General features: G+C 34.5%; 1 protein-coding gene across 1 annotated transcript in view; it reads right to left on the reverse strand.

Moving 5' to 3' along the window:
• LOC126778415 (ALK tyrosine kinase receptor) overlaps positions 1–20,238 on the reverse strand; it is a 37,365-nt gene that overhangs the window by 15,207 nt on the left and 1,920 nt on the right. Inside the window, exons 2-12 of the mRNA XM_050501915.1 lie at positions 10,036–10,124; positions 8,993–9,111; positions 6,503–6,707; positions 6,235–6,316; positions 5,072–5,138; positions 4,633–4,942; positions 3,856–4,022; positions 2,550–2,737; positions 1,801–1,960; positions 1,096–1,243; positions 538–684 (exon numbers count right to left, since the gene is read on the reverse strand). Coding sequence (XP_050357872.1) covers positions 538–684; positions 1,096–1,243; positions 1,801–1,960; positions 2,550–2,737; positions 3,856–4,022; positions 4,633–4,942; positions 5,072–5,138; positions 6,235–6,316; positions 6,503–6,707; positions 8,993–9,111; positions 10,036–10,124 — 1,682 coding nt within the window. The remainder of the gene's footprint in view (positions 1–537; positions 685–1,095; positions 1,244–1,800; positions 1,961–2,549; positions 2,738–3,855; positions 4,023–4,632; positions 4,943–5,071; positions 5,139–6,234; positions 6,317–6,502; positions 6,708–8,992; positions 9,112–10,035; positions 10,125–20,238) is intronic.

Genomic DNA, 20,238 nt, shown 5'->3' on the forward strand with positions numbered 1-20,238 from the left:
TATTATATCCGTGTGGTGCCGAGACGGGACATTAGTTTTTAAAATAATGTTTGGTACATCTATTTGTGTTCGTGTAACTTCTAAGCTGATTGCGGCAGAGAGAAGGAATACATTCCCTCTACAGAATACACGTATTTGTTTTTCTGTCACGATGTTTCACAGCTACACGAAAATCCAAAAGTTTAAAGTATAGTCAAATTATTAACAAATTCTATATCTATGACCCCAAACATTTCATATTCGTAAAATATATTGATATAGATATAATAAAAAAACCAGATCTATCATACATCTCGATCTCTCTCGACCAATTAGGTTTGCTGTTGAATTAGTAATAAAATTTATTACGTTTGTATGAATGCTTTTGCTAAACTTTTGGTGCTTACGTGTTTACTTAAGGTTTACTCTTTCACTGTCCTCGACATTACGCGAACGGTTGTTTGTGCTACACACATATATATACAAACACATGTATCACAGTACATATTGATAAGAGAAAGCGCACGGCAGAGTTCAGATCAAGTTTCCAAAACTTACCAGGAAGACAAAAGTAGCGCCCCCTCCCCCGCCCCCGCCGTCAGTCACGTGCGTGTTGCGAACTTCGTGTGTCTTACTCGTGAACACGATAGCTGTCTCGTTTGAATCTCTTCTAGAACATTCTTGACTCTCTTGAGCAGATAGAGTCTAAAATAATTTTAATACAAGTTTATAAATATTGTTTTTATTTAATATGTAAATACATAGCCGAGATGGCCTAGTTGTTAGAACGCGTGAATCTTTACCGATGATCGTGGATTCAAACCCGGGCAAGCACCACAGAATTTTCACGTGCTTAATTTGTGTTTATAATTCATCTCGTGCTTGACGGTGAAAGAAAACATCGTGAGGAAACCTGCATGTGTCTAATTTCATTGAAATTATGCTACGTGTGTATTCTACCAACCCGCATTGGAGCAGCGTGATGGAATAAGCTCCAAACCTTCTCCTCAAAAGGGAGAGGAGGTCTTATCCCAGCAGTGGGACATTAACAGGCTGTTACATGTATACATAGTAATTTCACAAAAAATTATAATAGAATTGACAGAATAAGCTAACCTTCTTGCAAGCGTTCACCCCCTGCTGCCCTAGCAGCATGTAGAGGCGCTCCCCGCGGTGCAGCTCGAACAGGCCGCGCGCCTGCGCCGCGTGCGACACGCCCGCCCACATCGAGCCCAGCCCGCCCGACGCTCCCGTCGCCATTATACTTATAAAACAATTTCAATTATTATGGAAATATAATCGAATTTAACAAACACATTAAAATTAAAGAACGACTCTTACCCATATTTTATTCTAATGAGGTTTTTTGATTTTCTTGAGTGGAACATGTTTTATAATAAAGTCAATTCTAAGGTGTTTTCAAACAAAATGCAAGTACAATATTTAAAACAACACGGTTACGACACGTTACAGATTAGACATACAGCGCTGTTTGGTGTTTAATGTCATATGAACAATCGTTGCGGTATATACTTAGATCAAAGATATAGAAAAGCAAATATTTTGTAGATATAACAACTATCAATATAAAAAATATGATTCCGCCAAATGTAATGAGAAACTTAGTAGTTTAATTCTGAATTCACCGATTGCCCATTACGTGAGGAGAGATCTTTCCCATTGACTAAATCAAGTAACTTTATTTTTCTAACGACATTTGACGTTGATATTTTAGTTCTTTAACTGACGTCAGAGTTTGCAAAATATAATATACGTATCTCCTTAATATATAAATATCAAGAATAATATCTAATTACTCACGTATATAACCCTTCGTTAGGCACCTCCCACACCTGTATCCCCTGGTAGGGCTTTTCTTGTAGTACTGTCACCGCTACGGGGGTATTGTTGTACGCGATGTCACACATGGTTTGATTTGGACCGTATCGACCCAAGTTACCACAGGTGGAGAAACGATAATCTGAAACGTGATAGTAACTTAGTAGAGTTTTATGTTATAAGTAGGCGGACAGGCAAATGGGCTACCTGATAAGTGGTCACCACCAATAAAAATTGGTGATGAAATATTATCCATTCCTTACATCGCCAATGCGCCACCAACCTTGAGAAGATGAGAAGAGTTATGTCCCTTGTAGTTACATTGGCTCACTCACTCTTCAAACCGGAACGCAACAATACTTTTTTTTTATAGAATAGGACGGCGGACGAGCATATGGGCCACCTGATGGTAAGTGGTCACCAAACGCCCTTAGACATTAGCATTGTAAGAAATTTCAACCATTAATTAAGATTTTATGTCCCTTGTGCCTGTAATTACATTGGCTCACTCACCCTTCAGACCGGAACACAACAATACCAAGTACTGCTGTTTTGCGGTAGAACGTCTGATGAGTATATCTGATGAGGTACCTACCCAGACGAGCTTGCACAAAGCTCTACCACCAGTAAAAAGCATTATAAGCACTACCATTTATCTGATAAGTGGATGGTCACAGACGGACTTTCACAAAGCCCCACTAAGTATATGTAATATATCCAGTTATACTTACAGGTTGCATCAACGAAATCTGGATGTGGTGTGGTCTTCTCTTCAAATATAGGATCGTAATAGTTGTAATCCCCTAACGCTGTAGCGTTTATGTTCAGGCCGAAACATTCGGGAGCCATAGAGAAGTCATCTATTGCGGAGTCCGAATAGATTCGCATGCCCATGCGAGTTTTAAAGATGAAATAGTATCTGGGGAAAAGAAATATATTATAACATAAAAATATATAAATTAACTATTAATTATAATTATATAAATTATTTATGTACTTATAAACGTTGCTCGTACTTTTTGTCATTACTGATTTGATATTCGAAAGAAGAAGACAGCAAACATTTATAAGTAAGCCCGATAATATATATAATTTTTTATCACATGAATTTAAGCGGAACTAAGCGGAGAAGATCCAGGAGTGATTATCAAACTATATTTTTTTATTTATCTCCAAGGGGATTGAAAGCCCTTGACCAACTGTGGAATATCCAAATGTCGTTTTTTTTTAAGAACTGACCACCAGCGACACAGACCTGATGGAGTTGCTATCCAGATCGCTTCTGGATTTCTGATTAGGAAATTGGACCCTGCGAGTGACCTAACGGCACAACCTAACTTCGAGGGGTGCCTTCACCTTTCACTAGTGAGACTGTCATAGTCTGAAAGGAGACGACAGAACAGGATTGGTAAAGGGCAGAACGACCGAGACGTTTTCTTTGTAACTGGTGGCCTCAGGCTGTGTACTGTTATAATCCTTATTTCTATGTACATAAAGCTCATTCAGCGTTTTAGTACCAACGTTGTATTATCATACTGCAACTCAGCTCAATTTAAGAAGTTTACTTCATTTAATTAATTTTAATTCAAAATTCAGTCTGTATCCTCGCAGGCTACGATTTAGCCGAAATTTGATATTCAGTGCGATTAGTGTCATTCTTTTAATTTTCTATTAAATAATTAGTTCAGTAAATTCGATGTGGTTTTTTTAACCTTGAATACGTTGGTACGAATGATCCCCCCCCCATCTTACACTTCCAAATGTCCAGACATACACACACACACACAATGGATGTGATATGCACAATGTATAAACGGGCACCATTAACGTCCCTCTGGAATCACCCACTTATTGCAGTTGTTCAAAAAAACGGACTTAATACCTGAAAGCTGTTCTCTACCAATCAACCTTTAGGCTAATCAGAAATACACGAAGGCGGTACTTCAACTATCACGATTATTCAAATAAATTACACACATGTACGTTATATACATACCATAAAATATTTATGTATTTACATTATACAATAGCGCTTACCTTCGAGTGATATTTGGCAGGAAAATTGCAGCTCTGTACCAATTCTCCCCTTTATCCTTAGTAGAGAACCAGAGGGACGTGGTGATATTTCCTCTTGGAGTCAATTCGACCACGTCAACGCTTAAGGAGCCGTAGTTGCGGCCATTTTGTTGATAATAAAATCGAATCTGTAATTATATATATATATATATATATATATATATATATATATATATATATATATATATATATGATATATATATGATGATTCCGTTTTTCTTTTCATCATCATATATATATATATATATATATATGATGATGAAAAGAAAAACGGAAACATTTGTGTGTACTGAGCGAGGGATGACACATGCAAGATGGGAGAAACTGAGTTTAGTTTTAGACAATGTTAATCCCAAATAAATGGGCTAATAAATTAATTGACGAGCCGGTTGGCGTGGTTGGGGGATGCTTGCCTTGCCATGCCGAAGGTTCGATTCCCACCCAGGTCAGATATTAGTGTGCATGAACATGTCTGTTTGTCCTGCGTCTGGGTGTAATTATCAATATAAGTATGTATTTACAAAAGAAAACTAGTATACGTAATCAGTTGTCTAGTTTCCACAGTACAAGCTCTGTACAAGCTTTATTTGGGATCAGTTGGTGTATGAAAAATGTCCCAGGATATTATTCTTATTATAATTAAGATATGTATATATAGATTACTTGACACACATTACTAGTGTACCTTTTTATAAAAAAAAACAAGTAAATCTTAATAGATACATAACAAAATCTTACCATGCAGCAATTATAGTATCTAGAATTAATATCTCCGTGGAGTTTAGGCGGCGGATTGAAGATGACAGTTTTCATAACTGCAGTTGAGGCGAAGTCAGCCCTCTCTTTGTTCGGCCCGGTTACGTTCATGTTCACGAAGAAATAGTAACCAACGCATGTTGTTAAGGTATAGTTCATGTGGGCGGGTGAGAGAGGTACCATGGGATTAGCCGTGGTGTACACCAGCGTTGGGCCGCAAGTGTGATCGTAGTTCGGACCTGTCTTGTCAGTAGGCGTGGGACCGCTGTGACGCGACCATTTTAGGATTGGCCTGAAATAATAAGAATGTGTAGTTATTATGAATGAATATAGTCTGCCTTAAAAAGAAAAACTCTACTATCAGTATCTTGTTGTATATGATATGACTTTATACATATTTGAATAATAATGTTGTACTTACTGAGGAACATTTTCGAAGCCGCATGAATCTTGCTCGAAATTACAATATGAGCCGTACGGCATTTTATCTGCAATAAATAATAATAATGTTATCTATGAATTGAAATTCACAATGATTAATAATAATAATAACAAAATAATTTGTTCACAAAAAAGAAACAAGGACAAAATTAAGGTACAAAACCATAAAAAAAAGAATTAACAATGTGATGTTTGATAATTTGGTGAAAAGGTCGTAGTCTCAGCTAGGCTGCTTTTCAGTCTACGCCTTGTACATATGCTGCCAACACAAACGTTACATTCAGTGCAGTAAAAGGTAAAAGAAGATAAAATTACTTAAATAATAAACTTCTGTTAATACAATTTTATAATACGCCCATTAGGCTAAAATAAAATACAAAACATGCAAAGTATTTTCTTTAATAAATAATATTTTCTTTTAGAAGAACTAGAATCCTATGTAGCGCCCGCTGGAAGTGTCAGAATGCTGTTATATCGGATGCCTTAATAAATGAAATTCAAAAATAGCGCGTGCTACTCCGTGTGCTCGGTAAATGATTTTTAGGTTATATATATCTAGTTTGTAAACCGATTCTATGTACTTTTTTTCTTATGTGTATTCATATTTTTTGTCTTTATTACGAGACGTAAATTAATGTGACGTGATCGTGTAATTTCATCGTGTAATTGAATAACTATATTGAATCTCCTTTCTTAGTTAGATATTCATTGGATTAGACAATCACGAAATACATTTTTGTACGATGTTCCTAAATCTAAATCTAAGTACGTACGCAACAGCTGTCTATACACATCATGCATAAACCATAATAATATATTCAATGTTCTTGATTTATTTTTTATGCCACTGAAGGAAATAAAATGTAAAATAAATTGTAACCATAAATTGTCATCTTGAATAGAATCTGTGTATTATTTTTTATAAAATTATTTATTAATTTTGTCATACCCCTTAACATTTTAAATAATCTTTAATTTTAATTGTTATTATTTTGCTATGTATTTTTGATTTAATTTTTTTTGAAGACTTGTTTGGTATATGCTTTTTTTTAATGTAATAATTATTTTTGTATATATCATAACTGTTTGTCTTCCTAAGATTAACTAAATATTTTTTTCAAAACTATATTTGAATATACTTACCGCAATTCTGATTTTCGTCGCTACCATCATCGCAGTCTTTGACAAGATCACAGACTTGCTGAAGCTTGATACAAGACTCCTTCTACAAACCAAATCAAATCATATTATTAAACGTATTCCATCTTATATTATTATTACTATTAATTTTCCTATATTTTAATATATGTGAAACAATTAATTATAAAATACCAATAGAATGTACGACTTCCTTTCCTTTAATAACCAAAATCGATGTACTTAGCAATGTCAAAGTAATCATTCCACTTACATTCATAATTTTGCACTTCAGCTGTCCATTCTGGCATTCACCATTGAACACCGGCGGTTCAGGTAAGCACTCCACCATGCGGATGTTGTCCAGCGCTATGTGTGGTAGAGTCTGCGTGAGACTCACGTAGCTTGGTCTGGTTACCTCGACTATTATACGAACTTCTTGCTGAACTTTACCAATCATGAAGCGCAAGGGCTGCCAACTGTAAATAAACAAATCTCTTAAACAGGCAGCTTTTGTTCATCACCTATATTACTATATCATTCTCTCTCTCACTCGTCTAACATTTTGTACCAACCAACCAAAGGCTGATAGTACCGTTTTTTTAGTAGCTAGGCTTATATGTCTGCAAGTCTCGAGGTCAAAGATTCACGTGGGTCGGGAAATTAAAATCTATTTGATTTTTGCAAATAAGTCTCAAATTTTATGTAAATGATTAAATCAAATTTGCTTTCTCATTACGAAAGGCAAACGAAATTAGTAAAGTATGCTTATTGACAAATTCTTAATCATATTTAACTGTGATCAGTCAAGACCAGTCAAGGAGTCAAGTAGCCATAAATAAATCAGAAATAAGAATAAGAAATGAATAAGAATATATAATATACAATGAAATAATAAAAATAAAATAAAATATAATAAAAAAGCCGAGATGGCCTAGTGGTTAGAACGCGTGAATCTTAACTGATGATCGTGGATACAAACCCGGGCAAGCACCACTGAATTTTCATGTGCTTAATTTGTGTTTATAATTCATCTCTTGCTTGACGGTGAAGGAAAACATCGTGAGGAAACCTGCATGCGTCTAATTTCATTGAAATTCTGCCACATGTGTATTCTACCAACCCGCATTGGAGCAGCGTGGTGGAATAAGCTCCAAACCTTCTCCTTAAAAGGAAGAGGAGGCCTTAGCCCAGCAGTGGGACATTAATAGGCTGTTACTCTCTACTCTAATGAAATAATAAAATGTAATATTTCATACGTGCAACTATCATAACCGAAGTCAGGCTGTGATAATTAAACTTTACATTCCCCAAAGGTTTGTTGTTTGTTTTAATTTTTTTTTATTTTTTGTTTAATGATTTCACTTTTCGTTTAGTCTACTATTCTTATGCCTGTTGTGTTCTATAATTGGGGGTCCATTTAATAATTTTAAACTAAAACTCGTATATTTGTATTTTTATATATACTTCTGTTGGAGTTCCATCTAAATAAATAAATAAACGCGCATGAAATATTACCTCTCTTTCTAAAAAGTTAATTATTTTAAAAGGTTTCCAAAATGAAATACAAATTTTAAAACATTTTGGGTATGTATCGTTTGATTAAATTAATGTTTAATGTAATGATGTAACAGAACAATATCCACATATTGATTAAAAATGCAAAAGCAAATAAAAAATTTGATGAACAAGTATATATTAAAACAAGCGAGTGTCGTTTGTTTTATTTATTGTATCTTGTAACCGTCTTATTGAAAACACGTTGGACATTTAACCTCTTGATTTGACGTAACAAATAAATATTTCATTAGGAAAAACTAATAATGATAATTTTACGGTTTCTATAATAAGATTCCACATTTATTTTTAACTTTGTATATTAACAATTTAAAATCTCATGTCAAAAAGACTGATAAATAAGGCATCTGATCAACACAACATATTTTTTTATAGTATAGTTAGTGGACGAGCATATGAGCCACCTGATGGTAAGTGCTCAACGCCCATAGACATTAGCGTTGTAAGAAATGTTAACCATCGCTTACATCGCCAATGCGCCAACAACCTTGGGAACTTAGATGTTATGTCCCTTGTGTCTGTATTTGGCTCAATCGCCCTTCAAACGGAAACATAACAATACCAAGTACTGCAGTTTTGCGGAAGAATATCTGATGAGTGGGTGGTACCTACCCAGATGAGCTTGCATAAAGCCCTACCAGTATATAAATGATAAAACATCGTGGAGTTAGTATTTTTTTATTTCTAAGTAAGATATGTAAAAAAATTTTAATATTAAAAATTAATTACTTGAAAACTCACTCGGATTTTAACCCCTGGCTCATCCGACACGATTATCCAATTACAATTGCTCTTATAATAATGAGATGGCCCAGTGGTAAGAACGCATGAATCTTAACCAATGATCGTGGGTTCAAACCCGGGCAAGCACCACTGAATTTTCATGTGCTTAATTTGTGATTATAATTCATCTCGTGCTTGACGGCAAAAGAAAACATCGTCAGGAAACCTGGTTTGTCTAATTTTACTGAAATTCTGCCACATGTGTATTCCACCAACCCGCATTGGAGCAGCGTGGTGGAAAACCTTCTCGTCCAAAAGAGAGAGGAGGCCTTAGCCCACCAGTGGGATATTCAGAGGGTGTTACGGTACTGTATATAATAATGTCTCAATAACTTGAAAATGCTCCCATTGCACTCATCTTATATTAAATGTTACTCGTATTTATTGTTGAGAATTTTCTTACCTATCGAAATTGTTTCCTGCAATTTCTTGAAGAATCCATTGCACTTCAGACATTGTAGACTCGGAGACCAGCCTTATACTTGCATTTTGCATCTTACTCTGATGAAGACGTACTTCGAACTAATAAAAAGATAAAATATGGTTGAGTAAAGTATGCGATATAAAATTAGAGAAACTTTATTCAAGAAAAATTATATTCCGCAATTGTGCTAGAATTACATCCTAACTAATATCATAAATAATCATAAATGCGAAATTTTAATAACAATATCCTGGGACATTATTCACACACGGCCATCTGATCCCAAATTAAGCAAAGCTTGTGCTATGGAAACCAGACAACTGATATACTACATATACTACTTTTTTTTTGTAAATACATACTTATATAGATAATAACACCCAGACAGACAGACAGATAAGACAAACAGACATGTTCATGCACACAAATGTCTGTCCTGGGTGGGAATCGAACCCACAAGCTTCGGTGTGAAAGGCAAGCATCCCCCAACCACGCCAACCGGCTCGTCAATTAATTTATTAGCCCATTTATTTGGGGTTACCAACCGGCTCGTCTATTATTGTTCATTATTATATAACTCAGAAAGAGATAGGAGAGTTTTCAATGTTATCTACATTATTAATATATATTATATAAAACGGGAACAGATAATTAATATTTAACATATTATAGTTAATTTGTAACTCGACTATACAATTGAATAATTATCATATTACTGTAATGACAAACCGGCCCGTCAATTGAGTTTGTTTAGTTGTTTTCACAACATTATCACTAAACTTCTTAATCAATTATCATGATATTTGAATACACGTTTGCAGAAGTACCGAAAACGTGTCACGCACTAAGCCTCAGACTCAGGGAGGCGAAGTCGCAAGCGGAAACTAGTTCAATATAATCTTTAAATGTTCACTCAAAAGTACTTGTAAAAGCTTAATTGAATAAAATAAATTTTGTTGGTCTACGAATTAACCTTTCCACTAATACAACAGAAAATATTAGTAAAGTTAAATTATCATTACCTTACAAAATTCCCATAGACCACGGAAAGGTGGTGACTTAATCACCATGTTCTCCATCGTGGGATCAACCGGAAGATACAGGAAATGACCTGGAAAATAACATAAGAAAGTGTTTTTACCAAACAAATGAATACTCTTATACAAGAAATTGTCCACGAGATAAAATTTATGAAACAGCCACAGGTGTATTTACCAGCTGTTATTTATAGACAACATTACAGATACAGTCCATAAGTAACAGCCTGTGAAATTCTCACCGATGGGCTAAGACCTGCTTTTGAGGTTATGATTTGGCATTTCAGCTCTCTGCTCCGATATCGGTTGAGGGGTAATTTCAAGACCTTACTTCGACTCTAGCAATCTTTCCTTTCCTCTGTGTAAAGACACGATAATTTTTCTTTTCCTTTCTAGAAAATGAAGTTTTTCTAGTTCTAGAACAGAAAAGAATTATTTTCTAGAAAAACTTTATTTTCAGATCATAGCATACATATCAACTCGGAAAGGAATCGTCACCGTATCGTATTCTCGCCGTCAACCAAACGTAACAACGTAAGGTAACCAAGCGCGGAAACTGCAAGTGGACTACGCGTCGCACCGCGGTTCGTGAGCTGTTCCCGAGGTGAGGCAATTACATTACGATTAGTGTGCGTTTGCGGTAGGGAGTTTCATATAAATAATTATGAACGGCTTGAGTTGATACGGTAACAATCCCTTTCCGAGTTGACATTGTACTATGTATGACCTTTCAAGTGATAACTCTTCGTGTATTTTACATTAAATCACTGCAATAAGACTTAAATGATTTTAAATTTTATATTTGTAATCTAATGGTAAGTGGTTAAAGGTAATCAGCTTATAAGAAGTTAACACATAGATCGTTGCCTTTTTCTAAATACGATGTCATTTGTCGTTGATAACAAATACATATATACTTATATATAAATGCGAAAGTAATTCTATATATCTATCTATTTATAACGTTTTCATGGCTAAGCCTTGGACGGATTTTAATGAAATTTTGTATGAAGCAAACTTTAAATCATAGGGTACTTTTTATATCTAACATCTGCTCCTGCTACGCGGGCGAAATCGCGGGTGAAATCTATTCTTAAATATAAACCATTGTCAATCACCTAAACAATTAAAAACAAATTCATTTAATATGGAGCAAAAATGGCTTAATAAAAAAAATGTTATATTATTAATAATAATTGTTAATAATGTTATGTCCTATTCCATTGACTTCTATACCAAATTTCAATGGGCCGTCAAGCGTGATTGACATACAATCAATAAAACTAGAAAATATTCTACCCAAAGTATATTTTACATAGAGCTGAACACGTTGATCTCAACCGAAAATCTCTTCATTCATATCGTAGGCAGCATAGGAAAATGTGCTTGAGCTTTGGTCTATTGAAAAACTTGCTCATTTATCATAGCGGCTAGCTTGTGTGGCATCAATTAATGAATGCTTAAAATTTTTACATTTATTGGTTTTTCCATTCCAAAAGCCTTAAAAGTCCAGTAACAGTACAGTAACAGCCTGTGAATGTCCCACTGCTGGGCTAAGGTCTCCTCTCCCTTTTTGAGAAGAAGGTTTGAAGCTTAAGCCACCACGCTGCGCCAATGCGGTTGGTGGAATACACATGTGTCAGAATTTCAGTGAAATTAGACACGTGCAGGTTTCCTCACGATATTTTCCTTCACCGTCAAGCACGAGATGAATTATAACCACAAATTAAGCACATGAAAATTCAGTGGTGCTTGCCCGGGCTTGAACCCACGATCATCGGTTAAGATGGGACATTTCGACTTAAAAGTCCGGTGTTTGGAAATTGAGACTAATTTGAAAGTATCTATCATATCACGGGATATGTAGTAATAAATAAAATGGACACTTCTATAATCTATAGAGCTATTCTCTAAGGAAAATCTCCGAAATTTAATGCAGAAAACGGACGTGAAATATCAGAAAGTAATATGCGACATTGACCGTTATAATTATAACACTTCAAGAACACACGCATCAACAGTAGAAGAGTATATCACCATAAGTCGGTTGTCAACATTTCACGGGTGAGTAATGAAGTGAGTCCGTACAGATTAGCACTGCTGTACACTATAATTTTATTTTATCTGTGATCTTTTTTTACTCTATACTCTGTAAACATTGCTAGCCAAAGCATTTAATTTATATTAAATTAAGTTACTCGATAATTTAATTAATAAAATGAGTTATTTTTCAATCAATAACATCAGGATATTTGTTTGGTCTTATTTTACGGCCCAGGGTTGTAAAATGTCATCAAAATAAATTACCAAAGCATTGTATCTCCCGTCAAGTTGGCTAATCTTTGTTTCGAATGGCCGCCATTATTTTGGCTAGGAGAACAATATTAATTAACTAGTATAGATATTTTTATTAATGAAGTAACAAGTAAGATTATTATATGTGTTAATGTTTTACACATTAACGAACCTCTAATTCTTTCATAAATATTTCATATCTTTAAATTTACTTTATTTATATATAAACATTATTAAGGCGTTTAGTGAGTTTGTTTGTTTGCAACGCTATCACGTCTTAACTACTCTACCAATCATTATAAAATTTCGAAGAGAGAGAAGAGGGTAGTAAGCGCCAGTTTATAGTTTAGTTATTAAGCTAAAATAACATGAAATTCTGAGAAGAGTAAGATAAAAAAATTGAAGAATTACCGGTCGTAGTGATGAGCAACATTCATTGGCCGATATGTGCTCCCATTGACTTATAGCTATTTATATTTAAGTCATTAATCTGATTTTAATTAGGGTTTTTACAACTGAAGATTATAATTATATAAGTTATTACGTCCTGTCAAATTTCCTTAATCATGAGTGTTCAAGATCAAATAACATTATGTCAAATGTCATTTCAATTTCTCTTTTCATCAATAGATGGTGTTAGTTGTATTTTACATCGCGCTTTAACTATTTATTTTTGTAACTACTTAATAAGGCATATTGTATAATATATTTCTTCAATTTTTAACATAAAGATTTTTGTTGACGTTACTTAACCTGTGACATTCCGAATGCTTCTAGAAATCCGACGTCTTATTTGTAGACACGTTTACTCTGAGTTATGTACATTCGAGTATGTAAACCATCCCATACATAAGAATATACTATATGCAATACTGGATGAAATTACAACTTTCCGCGAAGTAATATAAATTGATATTATTATTTTTTTTTCGGTGTTAGACTATATTTTGGGTGGAAATAGGGTACAGAAAAAGATGTTCCAATTACAGGAGGAATAAACCCAAATAAACAACTTTGACACCGATATCATTGGTCAGCAATATCAATTGACGCGAAATCACTGGTCGAGATCTTGATTAAGATGTTATTCACTATAGACTTGAAAAAATGCCGTTTATCGAATTGGGCTCCCAGGTATTCCATTTGCACGCCTATTTATATTAAAAAAAACTTCGTATCATCGTTGTTTTAATATAAATACATAAAACGTATTATTATTAACAGAGAATACATAGTTATTTATATAATACATTCAAATACCATTCATTGAGATGGGGAGAATACAGCGGGTCTATTTCAGACCGGCGCGTGCGCGGCAACAAAACAGCAACGAGTAGACACATTAACACAACTGGTTCATATGTATAATTTATTTAAGGAACATTTTGTCTTTGTTTTATTTATAAATGCGCACGCGTCTTAATATGCTAGTTGAGAATTCAATGCTTAAAATTAACTTGGGAGAATTCTTAACATTTCTATTATCACATTGATCCGACATATAGATTATATGTTGAGTTTTAAATGAATAACCAAATAAATTTGACGAACCGGTTGGCGTGGTTGGTAGATACTTGCCTTTCACGCCGAAGGTTGTAGGTTCGATTTCCACCTAGGACAGACATTTGTGTGCATAAACATGTCTGTTTGTCCTGAGTCTGATTGTAATTATCTATATAAGTATGTATAATAAACAAATATAAAATATTATTGAGTGAAAATTTGTTATATTCTGAAGTGATTAGTGGCTTTCAAATCCTCACATTCATATAATTATGCCTAATAGTAATAGCTGATGACTGGAACACCCAAAATCAACTACAATTACATTTTCCTACTTTATCTGTTGCAAAATTCAAAAGGCGATAATATTGTGATATTTGTTTCATAGACAATAATGGCTTTATTTATAACTGTTGTTTAGGTGGTGTCTAGTTAAACAATGCTGTCTTCTTCTTTCAAATGTCAATTCAATGGTTACAGAAAGAGAAAGATCGTTTTTAATTAAACAAACGCTAAACAACCTTTATAAAGTCGTAAGTATGTAACTTCAATGTTCAATGATTGTATGAGCCAAGATGGTGTCGTGGCTAGATCACGTGACACTTACCAATATTGTAGGATTAAACCAAGACAATTTTCAAGACCAAGATTAAGAACGCGTGAATGTTAACCGATGATCGATGGGTTCAAGCCCGGGCAAGCAGCACTGAATTTTCATGTGCTTAATTTGTGATTATAATTCATTTCGTGCTTGAAGGTGAAGGAAAACATCGTGAAGAAACCTGCATGTGTATAATATCACTTGAAATTCTGCCACATGTGTATTCCACCAACCCGCACTGGAGGAGCGTGGTGGAATAACCTCCAAACCTTCTCCTCAAAAAGGGAGAGGAGGCCTTTAGCCCAGCAGTGGGACATTCACAGGCTGTTACGGAAACCAAGACAACATAAAGTAATTCAACTCGTGCTAAGATGTGAAGGAAAATATCGCAAGGAAACCGTTAATAACGTTATAACCAGAACTAGGATAATACCTGGATTAAAATGTTGTGTGAATATAAAAGTACATGTTGTGGAGTATAAAACATGATAAGATCCCTCGATCGCTTGCAGATCATTATTTACATAATTAATGTTATTTAAATGCCTCGTTGGGCTAGTGGCTCGATGTAAAGCCGCATACCCGGAGGTCCTGGGTTCAATTCCCAGGTCGGGCCATTAAAATGTTATTGGCGTTTTTCTGTCTGAAAAGTTCTCAGTAGCAGCCCGGAGTCTGGAAGTTCGAAGTGTGTACACTCCCGTGCCTCGGAAACCACTTAAAGCCGTTGGTCCTGCGCCTGAACTCTTTCCGGTCGTGTCGGATTGCCGTCCCATCGGATTATGAGAGTTAGGGAATAGAGAGTGCACCTGTGTTTGCGCACACACTTGTGCACTATAATATCTCCTGCGTAGTTGGCTAATTTCTCGAGATTGCCCGCCGTGGCCGAAATCGGTCTGGAGGATTATTATTATTATATTCATCAATTATATAACGTAATGAAGTTGATGTATACTAAATTATACTCGTACATTATTATAAAAATGAGATTTGATTGCTCAGTGGTTGGAAGACGAAGAACGCTTATATCGTAATCTTTTTTTTTTGTATAAAACAGATAGACGGTCTGACAAATGGTCCACCGATAAGAGGTCACCACCGTCCATTGACAATGTCGATGTAAGAAATATTAACTACCTCTAATATCACTAATGCCACCAACCTTGGGAAATGAGATTGTTATGATTGGAAAATTATATGTGCCCCCTGTGCCTGTAGTTACAATAGCTTCAAATCCGAACACAACAATACTAAGCATTGCTATTTGGCGATAGAATATATAATGAGTAGCTTGTAACTACGCAGCCAAGCTTACACAAAGCCTATCTAGAAGAATAATACATACAACTAGTGGCTTAACGGTACACGCCGATAAAGCTTCCGATTGACATGTTTTTCCGTCATATTTCAACCATTTTTCAAAAAAACCTAATGAATTCTAATACACCTAATCCATCCTCAATCACTTCGTCCATCGGAGAAAACCGTATGAGAATCGGTTCGATAGTTTTTGGATTTTCTGCGTTAAGACAGATGCGACGAGGGCTTAGCAGAGCTCGTACTGTCGTCACGACATAACGAGTCTATGTGATTCTTTACAGTACAGTAACAGCCTGTGAATGTCCCACTGCTGAGCTAAGGCCTCCTCTCCCTTTTTGAGGAGAAGGCTTGGGGCTTATTCCACCACGCTGCTCCAATGCGGGTTGGTGGAATACACATGTGGCAGAATTTCAGTGAAATTAAACACATGCAGCTTTCCTCACGATGTTTTCCTTCACCGTCAAGCACGAGATGTGATTCTTTAATGTTAAGTAATATATAGCAAATTGAATATGTAAAACTATTACGAAGTTTTTTTAAAAAACTTATCTTGTTCACACAGATGTGACCATCGCATAGGGGTTATTTCCCGCTGCAGACGGTTTTGCTTCGCTCAGTAGCGTAGGCGTGTTCCCTTCACTTTGTCTCGTTAAATAAGTGTTAAGCTGAGGAAGTCGTTGACGGATCAATTTATTTCAATTGTCTCCAGCGGGTTAGGCTTAATTCAAACTGGCAGGACTGCCTTATACTAATATCGTATTTTGGTAGACGAATACCAGCGAATGACTTGTGGAAGGAGACAGGAGCTCACGAAATAGCAATACTTTGTATTATTATGTTCTGGTTTAAAGAACGAAAATTTGAATTAACATGCAAAATCGATTAATAAAATAAATAAAAATAATTATAAATAAATAATTAAATAAATTTTTAATGCGTATTTTGTTTTTATTTTAATTTTAATCACAGAATATTTTAATAAAAATGACTGTACTAGCTTAAAATAAATGTTTTCGTTACAATAAAAAATTGACTACAACAAATTTGACATGGACCAATTAAACACTTATTCACTGATCATTAACCATTGCTTATTTCTCGACTTTAGCCCGTTTTTACTGTTAATTTCCAAGAATACAGTCGTGGTAGAATAACAAAATACCAAACATAATAGAAACAAAAAAATACACAAACATCAAAAAGGCTTACATTTTAACTGCACAGCAGTGTGACGTCACGAATAAATCGTTCAATTTAACCTCGTGGTAGTAGTAACGCCGTGGTTTAATTGCACCCACTCATCATATATTCTACCATCAAATGGCTCGAAGGCAGGGTAAAGGGGTAACCTTTCACCAGGTCAATTCGCTTATGAACGCTCTTTTATGTTCATTTAATTACCATAAAGATAATGTCTGAAGCTTTTTTTGGATATAAAATGACGCTTCATCCAATGTAATTTGGTAGCTCAAAATGGAATCGCATTGTTTAGAACAGTTTACGAAACACAATCGAAATTAGAACCATTATCGAATGAAATTCAATTTTATAGTTTATCAGTGTTTTAATCCGTCTTCAGTATTATGAGGAAATAGCCTTATACAGCTGTCTTTAACTCAATGTAATTAAAAGAACAATGACTTTGAGGGTTTTTATATTCTCCGACATTACATACACCGATTATTACATCACATTCGACCATGAAATGAAGCGCGTCGTTGAGGCGTATTTCTCAAGTTTTGAAAAGCAGTGCATAAACATTGTTATAAAAATTAATAAATTCCTATAGCTTCTTTAATTCCGCTAAACACTCGGTGGCTTTGTGCGAGCTTCATTCATCATATATTCTATTGCCAAACAGTAATACTCTTTATTATTGTTCCGGTTTAAAGTTTGAGTAAGCCAGTGTAACTTCAAGCAGCTATCTCTTGGTTGGTAGTGCATTGACGATGTAAGATATGGCTAATATTTCTCACAGTATCAATGTCCATGGGTGGGGTTTATTATATATTTTAAATCTTATATTATTAAATGAGCATATCTTGTACATGTAGAGTATATATTTCGAGTATTTCGAAAACGGTTACAACGATTTGGCTTAAATTTTATATTTAGATAAGATTATGCTGGAAGAATAAGCTTATCTAAATATAAAATTATAGTATTCGTTATTAAAATACAATAATTTAAATGTAGCAAAAAGTTCTTGTCATTGTTTCGGCTAATTGCAATAAGGATTATTGAAATATTAATTATAAACGAATTGATTTAACTATTTTTAAATAAAAATAAATCATATAATAATAATTATATTTGTGGTAACGGGCAATCTTTCCTAGGAAAAGGAGTACATACAATTATATTTGATTTGACTTGGCGGCAGAGCTTTGTGCAAGCGCGTCTTTGTAGATACCTCTCATCACATGCCGGTGTAACTTCGCCCCCCAAGGATTATAACCGCTGAGTTCGAAAACTTGGTCGCGCATTATCAGTGTAAGACAGTTAATACTTCTTACAGCGCCAATGTCTATGGGCGGTGGAGACCACTTACCATTAATTATAATCTTACCTAATTACATAAAATAAAAATATTAAAAAAAAAACAATTTCCATCGGCAATTCGCAACTTTTAATATCAATATACAATGCGTGCGATCTAAGTTAGCTACTCAGAAGGAAGTCAATTTCGGGTGCGATGATAATAGTGTCTTAGGAAATAAAGATTGCATCCTCAATTATTGTTATTTTTTTCTATTATAATTACACATCTATAGGATCTCGAACAGGCCTTAGGCCGTTCAAGTTGATTCCTCGTAATAACCTACGTATATTTACATAAAAATAAAAAAAAAACTGAATTTCGAATCCTTAAAATAAAAGAAAAAACTTTTTAACACAATAATTATAAATTTTACATAAGCTTTCACATGTTTATATTTCATTTTAAAACATTAAATTCATGCTTCAACAAACATATATATGATACACATAAGAGAAAAAACATTTATGAACAATAAAAAATATATACGTGCATATTACAAAGTAAATAAAAAACACATTCACCGAACAAAATAAAGACACATAACATGGCAACACTTTATCTGGCGCGAAAAACATTCGACAATACAATATAATTGAATGAAAAATGTTAACAGCGACGAAAAATAGAATAAGTTAGTGACATACCTGGATCTAGTTCGAATCGGGTTAGCTTACCAGAGTGGTAATTTAAGCAGGCGCAATATTCATATTTAAAATAAAATTACTACAGTGCCTAGTGTCCAGAGCACAATTTGTCAAAGGCTTATTTATCAGTACATTTATGAAAGTATGTTTAAATTACAAAATTGGAATAATAAAAGAGCAAATCAAGCAAGCGAATTTTAACGGTTTTTTATCCTCATTGTCACAAGAAACCCCTCTAGTATAATTTATAAGTTGTTGCAATTATTAACGAATATTGATAATCGCCATAATGTGAGAGATGCGATAATGACAAGTTTTAATAAAACAGCATATCCACCCACAAGATATTCGTATCATACCGACAGGCTATATGGCTGCCTTTATTCGTTTCGTTTATTATTCGTACATACATATAAGATAAAAAATTCCTTGTACTTAATAAAGAAAATGAGCTTAAAAGAGAGCGATCGTTGTATTTACCGCCCACTTAAAAATTACTCCCGTCTGCGCTGTACGCTCTGCATTCGCGCTTGCGGCGAGCTGACACACCAAACAACAATATTATTCTAGTTTTGTACAAGTTGTTGTTCAACAATTTACGTTAACATTTCGCAATATATTTATATTACGAGTACAGTAACAGCCTGTGAATGTCCCACTGCTGGGCTAAGGCCTCCTCTCCCTTTTTCAGGAGAAGGTTTTGAAGGTTATTCCACCACGCTGCTCCAATGCTTGTTGGTGGAATACACATGTGGTAGAATTTCAATTAAATTAGACACATGCAGGCTTCCTCACGATTTTTTCCTTCACCATCAAGCACAAGATGAACTATAATCACAAATTAAGCACATGAAAATTTAGTGGTGCTTGCCCGCGTTTGAACCCACGGCATTACGAGTACAAATTTGAGTAATTCATTGCGAGTGTGACTACTAACTATATTAATAAACGTAAACAATGTTTAATATTATAAGTTCCTAAGAGTTAAGTGAGCCTTTTCGATAATTTGATCGCTATGAAAATACATCTAACATTAACAAACACGTATAACGTTCTACAACCCCATAATTATAATCTGTAGAAGTGTAGTATTGACGGCTGGAGACATATTATTATAATTCATAAATAATTAGGTAACAGTAAAAAAATTATATGGCAACACTATTGTAATAGAGTTTTCAAATTAAATACAATATTTTCCACGTTATAAATCACAACATGATACTATATCATGATAATATCGTTGACTATGTATATCATTTGAGAAATATATTAACTAACTTTCT

Source organism: Nymphalis io, chromosome 26 (genome assembly GCF_905147045.1).
Source record: "Nymphalis io chromosome 26, ilAglIoxx1.1, whole genome shotgun sequence".
Taxonomy (NCBI): Eukaryota; Metazoa; Arthropoda; class Insecta; order Lepidoptera; family Nymphalidae; genus Nymphalis; species Nymphalis io.